The following is a 13,018-nucleotide window of genomic DNA, read 5'->3' on the forward strand; positions in this document are numbered from 1 at the left end:
TTAGGCAACATATAACAAAATTTAAAAAGAGGGAAGTCAGTTAAATTTTACTGAGTTGAGTGCATAGGTATTATTTATTCAGTATATGAAACCAAATTTTTATGTATATGTCCGAGTATAAACATTATCGCCTAACATTTGAAATAAGCAATGCACACTTCTTACATGTTATAAAATAGCGAATTGATAGGGCTAATTGTGGTGCACATGCAAAATCTATTTCATAAATGTGTTAAATGCCCAGGATAACAAAAGCAGCCCTTCACTATGTTAGCCATTTCATACTTCATTCTGCGACATCCGGCAAATGAAGATTCCTTATCAGCCACCCACTCCACTTGTACCATGTGCTTAATGTGTCATAATCTGTTAATCTCTCCATCATTCATCGTTCACATTGAGAGTTTTAACGTTTGATTTTTAACACAGAATAAATCAAAGTTTTACAATTGAAATTTAGCTAATGGAGCCATTTTGTAGATAAAGAAGTCTAATGGTGTCCATATGTGAAGTGATAATGTTTGCTTATCAATCTTTGAAAAGTATTTTCTAAATCACTTAATTTTCAAATACTTGCAGTTATCTAGTTAGCGTACTTGGCTGACTTTCTCTTCCATTTAATAGATCAGTCCTAGTCACCTTTCTTTTCATTGCTTTCTCATAGGCTCATGATCGTTCAGAAAGTGGAGAATTGGCATTTATTAAACAACTAGTTCGAAAGATCCTAATTGTTATTGCCCGCCCAGCTCGGTTATTGGAGTGCCTGGTAAGTTGTCCCTAGAGGGGACTCCATTATTTATTGTTAACTGTGGGAAAGCAGTGACCATCAGAAACCTCCAGTTTCCATTTGGCTTCAAAGACCAGAGTTAAATGGAAAGAGTCAACAGGAACTACAGCTTATGAATGTTTATGAGCACATCCCCATGTGATTTTGTTGTCTGGTTTAAGTAAAAACTCTAGGACTTGTGCTGTATTGAGTGATAATCATATCACATTCTGGTCAAACTGGAAAGATCATCATGAACTAATGGGCTTAACCTTATCTCAACACCATTACTGTGTGACAGCTAATTTAAAACACTTGCTGGGCCTCACTTTTTTGGAGTTGGCAAGATGCAGAGAGAGGGAAATCAGAGATAGGTTTTCTCATAACCTACAGTTACTAGTGTTTGTTCTTAAAATATGGCATGTTAGAAAGAGATGCTCAGGGCGCCTGGGTGGCTCAGATGGTTAAGCGTCTGCCTTCGGCTCAGGTCATGATCCCAGGGTCCTGGGATTGAGTCCCGCATCGGGCTCCCTGCTCTTTGGGAGCCTGCTTCTCCCTCTGCCTCTCTCTCTGTCTCTCATGAATAAATAAATAAAATCTTTTAAAAAAAAAAGAAAGAAAGATGCTCAGTGGCAACCCACTTGGGAGAATATAGTAGGGTCCCATATAGACTGGAAGAAGTGAGACTTCCAGAGATGAGTTCATTTTGTCAATTATATTGTCCTTGGTCATTTTCCTATTTTAAAATTTTTGTTTATGTAATTTTGGTTGACATTTCAGTCCATACTGTGAACAGATACGAAGCTTTGAATGTAAGAATAGTTTTAAGGGGCTTAACATAGTATCAACACTCACTTTCAAGTTCTGCCAGCCATTAAAGTATTGGTCACACTACGTGCGGTACAGCTTTTCAGAATTATACATTCACACGTATACATATAGGGCGGTATTGCTAGGGTTTTGCCCTTATTTCAATTAACATTCATAGCTTTTTATAATAGTGAAATGTTCACAGCCTCATAAATATATACCAATGCATAGTGAGTCACGGGAGAGGGGAAATCTTGAGGAGACAAGGAGGGGCGTGGTGGAGTCGGTGTTTCCATCGGTGGCCAGGGCCCTTAGAAGCACAGAATCAAAAGCACCATTTGGCATTGTCTCTGGAAGGATAAGGGGGAAAAATACTCTGGATGCCTCTGGGAGAACCTGGCAAATGCAGGCAGAAGGAAGTCTGATTTTTGTCCTGCGTCTCCCATTGTATTTTTTGAATTAATGCACCACATGCTTGTACTTCCTGCATTTGTTTAATTTGGGGAAAAAATAGCATTTAGCATTAAAACTTATTTCTCTGGACAGCAGCAGATATGCTAATAGAAGATCTTGCCTTAAAAGAGGAAATTAATTTTTTCAGTAATCCCTCCTCACCAGAAGAGAAAAAGTAAAAGTATAGCCTCTCAAGGATACAAACAGACGAACTTAAGAACAGAATTGAAAGTGTTGCTGTTTTCAGCACTATTTAAAGCTCAGATGAAATTGGAGCTTCAGGGTTTTAGGAGTTGTTTTCCAACTAGTGGTGTCAGGCCTGCTGTTTCAGGCCTGCGCTCTGTGTCATTGTAGGTTTCTAGAAAGGGCGCTCAGTGTATACGTTGGTTTTGGCTTTCCTCCATTTGAAGCGAGCATTTTTTACATGGCCTTTAGAAACCCTTAGGAAGGGAAAAATGAAGGGGGGGAAATCGGAGGGGGAGATGAACCATGAGAGACTGTGGACTCTGAGGAACAAACTGAGGGTTCTAGAGGGGAGGGGGGAGGGGGATGGGGTAGCCTGGTGATGGGTATTAAAGAGGGCACGTTCTGCATGGAGCACTGGGTGTTATATGCAAACAATGAATCATGGAACACTGCATCAAAAACTAATGATGTAATATATGGTGATTAACATAACAATAAAAAATTAAAAAAAAACTAATGATGTAATGTATGGTGATTAACAGAACATAATAAAATAAAATTAAAAAAAAAAAAGCCCTTGAATAATTCTCAGGTGAAATGCTGATATCCTAAAGTTGCCTAGTTGGGGTATTAATCAAAATGGGGAACATCCTGAGGGGATAAAAATCTAGGAAATGTAACTGAAAATAGCCTCTGTGGTTTAAATCTGCAAACGTAATTGTATACAACAAATAAACCCATGGCATCCATTTAGAGTGATGGGCTCCTAAAGATTTTTATTACATCCTAGAAGTAGCAACCGAAGACAGTAACATGCATAGGCAAAATGTGCTACCAAATTTTAAAAATAGACACACGTAATAGAAAGAATTAATTTTGTAATTTTGTCTTTCTTCATCTTCACATTACATGAATCTTAATTTTAGAATGTACTGATAAAAAGTGGTAATTTTGATATTTTTAAAAAATACTTTTGCACCCCTACTAATGGAGTTTCCTACAAAACCACTGAGAATATATATTCTAACATTACTCCTTTTGTGGCTGTTTATGCAGAGAGAAACTGAATCTTCTGGTTGAGATTTCATATTTAAAAATTTTACTAAAAAGGCATAATTGAATTTTAGACATACTCATTTTCAATAAGATAGCAATAGGATATCTTCAAAGTTGCATTACAAGGAAATTGGAAGTGGTCACTATATGAGTTACCAAGGACATACATGTATTGTCTTAGAATATGAAAGGCTTCAAATATGAACTAAGAATTACATACTTTTTAAAAGTCGTTTGCTTCCTTTCTGCATAAATAACCCACAACCATGTATATCCAGCAAATTTTATTGTGAGAGGAATTTATGTAATAAAACCTCAGAGAATTTTGGCTCAAATAAGTATACATCTGTGTTTGTCTTCTGCTAGGAATTTGATCCTGAAGAATTTTACTACCTATTGGAAGCAGCAGAAGGCCATGCAAAAGAAGGACAGGGTATTAAAACTGACATTCCCAGGTACATCATTAGCCAGCTGGGGCTCAATAAGGATCCTTTGGAAGGTACGTACCTTAGTTGGGCTGACCTTTCATTTGATTCTGCACTGTGACTTCAGACAGGAACTTAGCAGGTCTTTACTTTTTCCACATGATTTGGCTCTGTCTGTTGAAAAGTACAAATTTGGGGGCCAATTTGCTTTGAAGAGAAAAGCAACCCTTAACTATGGGGTTCACAACTCACTAAGTTGAGTCCCAAAGAGCAGGTGAACCTGACCCATTTTGTGTTGTACCTAGAGTGTGGGGATAGGCCTTGAAATCCCAGAGGCCTGTCCGCCTGACAATGCCACAGTGTCCTGAAAGGGTTTAGATTTCTGCCTTCTCTGAGTATTTTTTCTCTCGCGAAGCTCAGTAGGGTTCTTCTCAAGTGTCCTTTTAATTTTGAAGATGTTGCCAAAGAAATTAATTATAATTAATTTAAAAGTGACATTTAAAGTAATTGGGGAGGAATGCACCTGAGAATAGATTTAGATCAGGCACAGTGTTGGTGGGCATATTTTTGCATGTAACCAAAAAATTATGAAAAATGATAATATACAGGAAGGCCAGTGGGGGGGGGAAATGTTTTTGAAAGCTTATAGGTCTAATGTTATTAAGTACACCAAAGACTAAGCACCTTGTTAGTGTTTTTTGTTTTTTTTTTTTAAATCTAATATCGGTAAACTACTCCCCTGCTCATTATTGTTTGGATTGTCCTTTAAAACACTGAAGTTACATACTGCCTAAAAAGAGTCAAAAACAATCAGAGACTCCTTCATTCAAAATCCTCTTCGTGGTTCATTAAATTGAATTTGCAAATAGCGTTTATCTTGCTAAATTGTTTGTAATGATGGTAACTGTTGGCACAGATATTTTCCCATCTAAAGCCAGGGAACCTGCTGCTCTCTGCCCTGCTCTCCTGTTTCCCCCACTTTGTTTGCTCTTACAGCCATCAGATCTTTGCTTCCAGTGAAATGATGCATGCATTCCGGGGAGATAATGCCAGATAAATTTATACTGTCCTGAAAGCAATACCACATCAGATTCATCACTTATCAGAGACTGGTGGCTGCTTTTCTGAAAAGTTCCCTGGGGAGAGATTTTTCCCCATGGCTTTTAAATTACCATCTTTACCTTTTTGAATCATGAGTCTTCAGAAATGGTTTAAATCAATGAAATAAAAAGGGCAGATGTTTAATGGTATTTAGATGAGTTTTAAAAATCTCTTCAGGCATTGCAAAACGATGCCTTAGCTTCCTGCTTCAAAAGCTGACTCCTGGTTCCATTCCATTACTACTCACTGCTTGCAAATAATATGTATTTCCCAGATAATAGTTATTTAGCAGAAATCCCATTTAAACAGAACCATCTTTTAATTTGTTTTTTTATGAAAATAATTGGAGTGGGGAGGCTGTCAAAGTATATTAGAATGACTGTTCACGCTGGTGGAGTTGAGGTTGTTTCAGCCCTTGAACTGTAGAGTGAGTGAGCTCTTCACAGTGTTCTTAACCTGGCAGTAAAGACCACTGTGGGCTGAACTTTGGTAGATGAATCATCTGAGGCCCATCTATGTACCGTTATAGAGACTCTAAAAAAATCTTAATAGTGACCTTGGACAAGTGTTGAGTTTAGTAACACAAATTCATCCCTGGGAGTTGTGTTTTTTAACTCTTGACACTTCATTTTCTTGATTCAGATCTGAGGATGATTTTTAATCTATTTGTTACCACTTAACATGCCATTATTAAGGACTCTGATCTACATTTGTTACCCCTTCTTATCAACATCTACACTATAACAGACCTACGGTCTGACCTTTGAAGGTTGGGAGTGCGGGTGTAGAGTGGAAAAGCTCAGGTCTGCACCCTGGCACCAGTCCTGTGCTATTTTGATGAGCCTCTTTGTGCCTCAGTGTTCTTTCCATAAAACCAAGGAAATGGTACCTATTCGTAGAGTTGTTTTTAGGATTATATGAGTTCATCTCTCCCCCCAAGATGCAGGAATGCGTGATAAATGTTAGCTACTGTTGCTGTTTTATTGAAACAATATTAAAATCAGTCCTATCCTTGAGAGTCCCTGAGACTGAATACATTTTCGCTCACCTCCCAGTCCCCCAATCTAAAGTGCTCGTCCTATAGGATGTTGACATCACTTGAACGACACTAAGAAAGCACCTGGTTTGTACTGAGCTCATTTTTATTCTTGAATTTCCCCTACTGGTAAACTAGGGAAGTTAGTATCATCAGTTATTCTAGATTCTGGAGTTTGTTAGTTTTTATCTAAAGACAACACTCCAGTGTTGTTTGGCTTCATAGCTTTTATGTGTAATCTCTCCCGAAAAGGATGATGATATTTATAGGAATGTGAATACATGAAATGAGAGTCTAAGGACTACTTTTAGATGCATACAAAAATAGGTAACTAAAAACTATAACTTATGCATAAGTTATTATATATATATATATAACTGAGCATACATGTTCAATTTTGGAAAAATTAGAAAATGTAAAGTACCTATGATCTTAACACTCAGAGGTAGCTACCTATCAGAGTTTTAGAGAGAATTCCTTCATGTTCTTTTTTTTAATTAAACATCTTTTTTTCTTTAAATATAAAAATTAAAATGAACAATAAAATGAATTAGGTTTCTTCATTTACTTATATAGACTCAGAGATGCATTCCATTGTAGACTGAGCAATTAAATGCCTTTTTCTTTTTCTTCTTTTTTTTTTTTTTTAATTTTGCTTTTGTCTCTTTTAACTAGACCACCAGGTTAGTACTTAAGCTGGTGTCAGGCATGTGGCATCCAGCCCAGGATTGACTTCTTTACAGGATGTAACTAAGAACCATAAATAACCATCAGTATTCAGTGAACACTTCATTTTTGTTAGTCAACACACTAAGAGCCTTACATGAATTTCCTATGTCATACTTATAAGAAACTCTCAAAGATGAATACATTCTTCCCACCTTACGATGGAGAGCCTGAGGGTGAAAGGTCCCTAGTAAGTGCTGATCATAGTGGTGTGCCAAGTCTTTTCATTGTCCAGCCCCGTAACAACTACTACTTCCTTTGTGACAAATTGCAAATTCTTTGTGTACTAGGCAGGGGATATCACTCAGTGGCTGTGAAAGAATGGAATGAGGAATACTCAACCTCAAGTTGAGAATCATCTCTGAGCTGGAGTCAGTGCATTTTCGATGCCTGTCAGAGCCTGGGAAGACTTGATTCTCTTGAGAACTCAATTATAAGCAGGGCCACTGATACACACACACCCCCGCCCCCCAACCCTTAGATTGTGCTGGCCAGTCAGTCCTGCTAGATGAAGCAGAGGCCCAACTCTGAAGTACCTGTGTCTAAGTGTTCATGAGAAATGGGGTTCCAGGGAAGGGCATGTCCTGAACAATTTCAAGAACGTCAATTATTGGGTCTTGCCATTTTTGATTTAAGATTTTCCCATGGGTACATTGAAGTGTAAACTTTTTTTTTAAATATTGAAGAAGTTACCTCTTGTCTAGTTGAAATTGTTCAATTTTTTTCTTTCTTTTTTTTTTTTTAATTTAGAAATGGCTCAGTTGGGAAACTATGATAGTGGGACAGCAGAAACACCAGAAACAGATGAATCAGTGAGTGTAAGTATCTTTCTTGATGAAATATGGTGTTGGTTTTTCCATTTATCAGCGTCTGGAGATTTGGAGTGTGTCAGTTATTTTATTTCTTCCATAAACATGTATCATGCAAGGCAGCATACAATTTTGGCCCCTCTTTTCAAAGAGAAAGTAATTAATAAAAAGAAACCATGCACAAGAAATAAAAATGATAAACTTGAATAAGATGTACGAAGGAAAAGGGCCATGTGCTACTAAAACATAACATTAATAGGGAGTGACCTTAGTCTTTTTTTTTTTTTAAGATTTTATTTATTTATTTGACAGAGAGAGAGAGCAAGAGCAGGAACACAAGCAGAGGGAGTGGGAGAGGGAGAAGCAGGCTTCCCGCTGAGCAGGGAGCCCGATGCGGGGCTCAATCCCAGGACCCTGGGATCATGACCTGAGCCGAAGGCAGACACCTCATGACTGAGCCACCCAGGCACCCCGAGAGTGACCTTAGTCTTGCCAGTCCAAAAAGATCTCCTGAAGAAATGGCCCAGGAGCTGTGGTATGAGAAGTTACTAGGATGAGAAAGGGGCAGAGGGAACATTCCAGGCCCAGGGAACATCCTGGACAAAGACTGTGCCACAAGGGAGCAGAGTGCATCTGAGGGTAAGGGCAAGGAGACCATAGAGACTGGAGAGCTGGGGCAAAAACCAGACATAGAGGTCCTTATTGTTCTTCTTTGTTAAATCTTCTCTTTCAAAGAATGGTGGGAAGCTATTAAACTTGGGAAGAAATGTATGTGTTTGTGGGGTGGATACAGGTGGACAGGAAGATGACCCGGTCAGAGTTATGGCTTAAAAACAATCTTAGGATGGCGGTATAGAACACAGATGGGGTGAGGGGGGCAGGCAGGAGCGACCATGGGAAAGCCTCTCAGGAGGCTCTGCAGTGGCACAAGTGAGAGTTCTGGGATGCTGGTGCCATTGTCCCTAGCTGTGAAAGCCAAAAGGGGAACAAGACTGGAGCGAGTTGCGAGTGGTCAGGAAATAGAGGCAGCTGTGTAGCCTGGGGGCTAAGAACTCATGCTCTGGAGTGAGATGGCCTGGATTTGAAAGCTGGCTGCATCTCTTGGTAGCTGTGGGAATCTTCTCTGTGCCTCAGTTTCCTCTTCTGTAAAGTAAATATAAAAGATGACAAAATATTAAATGAGATAATTTACGTGAAATGGTTAGATCAGCAATACTACTACATGCTAAGTAAATGATAGCTGTTTTGTTAATTTTATCGTAATTATTAATTTTGAATGAGTGTAGACTTAAGTTTTTGGGGGACATTCAAGAAAAGCCATCACACTAGCATCCGTATACATGGCATGGAATCTCCTGGTATTCGGAGGGTTTTCGGTGGAGTTCTAAATGATGTAGCAGTCATCCGTGGGCATGAATGAGGTCACCTGGGTGGGGAAGCATTGAGACAGGTGGGCCTTGAACAGGATCTTTGAGCCCAAAGCTGTGGGGACCCATCAGAGTGGAATGGTGGAACAGGTGAGTGGTCCCAGTCTTCAATTATGTCTTCTGAGATGGGGCATCAGCAGTGATGACTAGACCCAGGGCCTGTGGCCAGAGGGCAAGAGGAAATAGAGGAGAGGAAGAGTTGTTTGGTTGAGCAACTCAAGTAGCCCAGAGGCCAGAGTGTAGCATGAGTTACCTGCACGGACACTGAAGTCACCCAGGGTGGTGAGAGAACACGAGCAGAGAGGAAGGTGGGAAACTGGGTACCCAGGTCTTCCTAAGATAAATGAAACAGCACATCAGTAGATGACAGCATCCAGTAGGGGAGGGTGGCACATACCTCAGACTTGTGGGGTTTCTTCCACAATTATAGGAAGGCTCTGCAGTGGAAACAAAGAGGCTGTCAGTGCTCACCCTCTCGGTGCTAAGATATGTGGACTATGAGAGAATATTTAAAAAAAAAAAATTTACTTACTATTATACTCTGAGCTCAGCTTTTTTTTTTTTTTTTAAGATCTTATTTATTTATTTGAGAGAGAGCATGAGCAGGGAGAGTGGGAGAAGCAGACTCCCCGCTGAGCAGGGAGCCCGATGCGGGGCTCCATCCCGGGACTCTGGGATCATGACCTGAGCCGAAGGTAGACATTTAACCAACTGAGCCACCCAGGCACCCCTGAGCTCAACTTTTTAAAGAGCTATCTTTTTGAAATAGATATCTAAACCATGGTAAGACTAATGGTATGGAAGTCAAGAGAGGCACACATTGTCTCATCGTTGCCGACTACCTTTTCCAAACAAGAAGGGTTGTCATAGGAAGGACAGACATCCTCTGGTCAGGGACAGAGAAGCTGCACTGTCCATCAGTCCATGTAGAGCCACAATGGCCCGTCCTTTCTGTTCTGACTGAATGAAACTAGAGTTAAGGTTTGACATTTTGGACTTAAATCTCAAAACTTGAAAAGACTAGGATGAGGCTAACCTGAATAGTTTACAGAGGTAAATTAATATTGGAAATTTTTTTTAAGATTTTATTTATTTATGTGAGTGAGAGAGAGAGAGAGCATGAGCAGGGGGAGGGGCAGAGGGAGAAGCAGACTTCCCGCTGAGCAGGGAGCCCGACATGGGGCTTGATCCCAGGACCCTGAGATCATGACCAGAGCAGATGCCCAACCGACTGAGCCACCCAGGTGCCCCCAAATTGGAAATTTTCAAAAGCTTGGTACCTTCATCTCCCAGAAATGGGGATTCACTTAAACGAGACTGAGGCGCTGTCCTGAGAGGCAGTCTACCAGCGCTGCTCTGCAGAATTGATCTTTAAAGCTGGGTGCCGGCTTCCTTTGGCTCGAATACTGCCCTTTAGCAGATCCAACGCCAGAGCATAGAATGCAAGTGTCATTTGTGTTGCTATTAAAATCATTTTCTTGAATTCCCAACTATTTTCTAACTTCCATGTTTTGTTTCCAAGAGCTCTAATGCTTCCCTGAAACTTCAAAGGAAACCTCGGGAAAGTGATTTTGAAACGATTAAATTGATTAGCAATGGAGCCTATGGGTGAGTAATTCAAGAAAACTCTCTTGTTGTATTTTTACACACCTGAGTAATATATTCTTCGCATTTATCTTAGGCCAAATAGGTGTCATTAGGGACTTGAGTTTTCAGTTCACTGCTCCTTTAGTGGTGGGTATAGTGTGCAGCCAAAATTGTTTTTCATTTAGATAGTCCATCAAGAAAACCTATCAAGTGACCTGGAGTTATTTTAGAGGTGTAGAGAAGAAGACTTTATCAAGTAAAGGAAAATGTTTATAAAGACCTTCTGCCTCCCTTTTGGGTGCAGAAACACCTGACTTTTGGTCGTATATATGCATACACACAGCCATATCTGGATATATAAAATCTGTATCTCTGAAAACATGTAAACTCATACATAGGATCACTACTTAAGAATTAGCCGGTACTTTCTGTCTGACCCCCCCAGTCAGTCTGGTGAGAGAAGTACTTAAATAAGAAGACTGCTTGAAAACTGAAAGCAGTGCATTTCTTTCAGTCTTTATATTATACCAGGGTTTTTTGTTTGTTTTCTTTTCAGTTAAGTCTGTATTCTGATCTGGTCACATTAGTGGTGCCCCTTTCTTGCTTCATTGTTAGAGACACAAGGTTTTCTTCTTATGGTAGGGTCAGTGGTGACAAGATCCTGCTGAGTTACTAAGAGGCAGTTAGGGTAATTAATACACATACTGTGTCCTGATCCATTTTTAGACAGCCCAAGAGCTCTAGTTTAATTAAGTATTAATCTCAATTCCATCTGTATATGGAGAGCAATAAACAATCCCATAGACATTTATTGCCATTTATCACACATATGAGCAGATTATCAAAGAGATTTTTGTTATGCCACGAGGGATGTTTCTCCTTACGATTTTTGTTTTTTGTCTCTAATATTTTCCACACCATGAACTTAGTGAAGAACTTAAATATTTGTGAGTCCTTTCTGTGCTTCACTGATTTATTTTCAGGATTATGTCAAATGGTATATTTCTTGATGTGGCTTATAAATGTTTTCTGATGTTCTATTTTCATAATATTTCATTTAGTTCAAGGACCTCATTGAAACTTTTCCCCCTAAGAAAATTGTTTTAGCATACGGTTTTTGTGAGTTTTATTTGTTTCTTACTTGGTTTTAGTTAGTTTTAGTTTTCGAGATCCTCTGAGGATTTCTTCCTTCATTAGGGAAAAAACTGAACTTTGATTTAATGGGTCTCTGGGCTTGAGCACTGATTGATTTTATTGGCAGTGGAATTCTAGAATAAGATTATCTGTGAAACACCGCTTTTATAAAATTTGGGCATATATCTTTTTTTTTTTTTTTTTTTTTTCAAAACAAATAAAAATGTCATTTTAATTTTACATTGGTAAACATACATGCAATAAATTCTATGTAAAATATAGACCATTTGTTATGTAAAATGAATATATTTTAATAAAATGTTGTTTTTCCATTCTGTTAGATTTTGCTTTCCCCAATGGGCTGAGAGATAATTTATTTATAGCTTATAACTTTCCTTAAGTTTCTTTTTTTTTTTTTTTAATTTTTTTATTGTTATGTTAATCACCATATATTACATCATTAGTTTTTGGTGTAGTGTTCCATGATTCATTGTTTGTTCATAACACCCAGTGCTCCATGCAGAACGTGCCCTCCTCAATGCCCATCACCAGGCTAACCCATCGCCCTACCCCCCTCCCCTCTAGAACCCTCAGTTTGTTTTTCAGAGTCCATCATCTCTCATGGTTCATCTCCCCCTCTGACATACTCCCCTTTTCTTCCTCTCCTGTTATCTTCTTCTTTTTCTTTTTTCTTAAAATATGTTGCATTATTTGTTTCAGATCTGTGATTCAACAGTCTTGCACAATTCACAGCACTCACCACAGCACATACCCTCCCCAATATCTATCACCCAGCCACCCCATCCCTCCCACCAATTTGGGCATATATCTTAGCAGTATTTGGAGTTCTAATTGGTTGAGTAAACTCATTTGTAGTGCAATTAAACCCCTGTCTAGTAGATGAGGTATATCACACTTCGGGGAATGGTTGGGAATATACAAGAAGTTAAACAAGCTGTGAATCAGTAAACAGCCAGGATGCAGGCCAAGTCCTGAATGGGCTGACAGGCTGCCTGCCGCAGCTTCTGCCCGTCAGCCAAAACTTTTTTCCCTCTTTTGCTCTTCTTAGATTTAATCTCTCATTACATTTCTGACAGACTTCCTCTTCATTTTAATTATTTTTAATTTAAAATTTGAATGGAGCTATATACCTATTGGTCCACCCAGTCAAGATGCTGATTGCAGGCTTATGCGAACTGGCTGAACACGTGGATGCCTCTCTGGAGATGAACTGAGGCTGTTGGGGGTTTCCCTGGCGCTTGTGTTACAGTCCACCACTCACATCAGTGGCTTAGAGTGATCCTGATTCTGCGACTTGGTGAAAATCACCTGTGCTGGAAACTAACCCTCTCATTAGAAGGAGCTATAACACGTCGGGGTTTTCTCAACATCATACTTAGTGACAGTTCATGTTATAAAGCCAGTCTGCTAATTTGGTATCATCCAGTTTCCTTCTCCGTTGAACGCATTTCGGATCCCTGGCTGAACGTCAGACGTCCTTT

The 13,018-nt window shown here is 39.3% G+C and overlaps 1 protein-coding gene across 4 annotated transcripts in view; it reads left to right on the plus strand.

Annotated features, from left to right (window-relative positions):
• Window positions 1-13,018, plus strand: part of MAST4 (microtubule associated serine/threonine kinase family member 4) — a 575,892-nt gene that overhangs the window by 520,787 nt on the left and 42,087 nt on the right. For all 4 annotated transcript variants that reach the window (XM_027604891.2, XM_027604896.2, XM_027604900.2 and 1 more), the window contains 4 exons: window positions 665-766; window positions 3,638-3,770; window positions 7,310-7,377; window positions 10,318-10,403. In XM_027604891.2, coding sequence (XP_027460692.2) covers window positions 665-766; window positions 3,638-3,770; window positions 7,310-7,377; window positions 10,318-10,403 — 389 coding nt within the window. The remainder of the gene's footprint in view (window positions 1-664; window positions 767-3,637; window positions 3,771-7,309; window positions 7,378-10,317; window positions 10,404-13,018) is intronic.

The sequence above is a fragment of the Zalophus californianus genome, chromosome 5 (genome assembly GCF_009762305.2).
Source record: "Zalophus californianus isolate mZalCal1 chromosome 5, mZalCal1.pri.v2, whole genome shotgun sequence".
In the NCBI taxonomy this organism is placed as follows: domain Eukaryota; kingdom Metazoa; phylum Chordata; class Mammalia; order Carnivora; family Otariidae; genus Zalophus; species Zalophus californianus.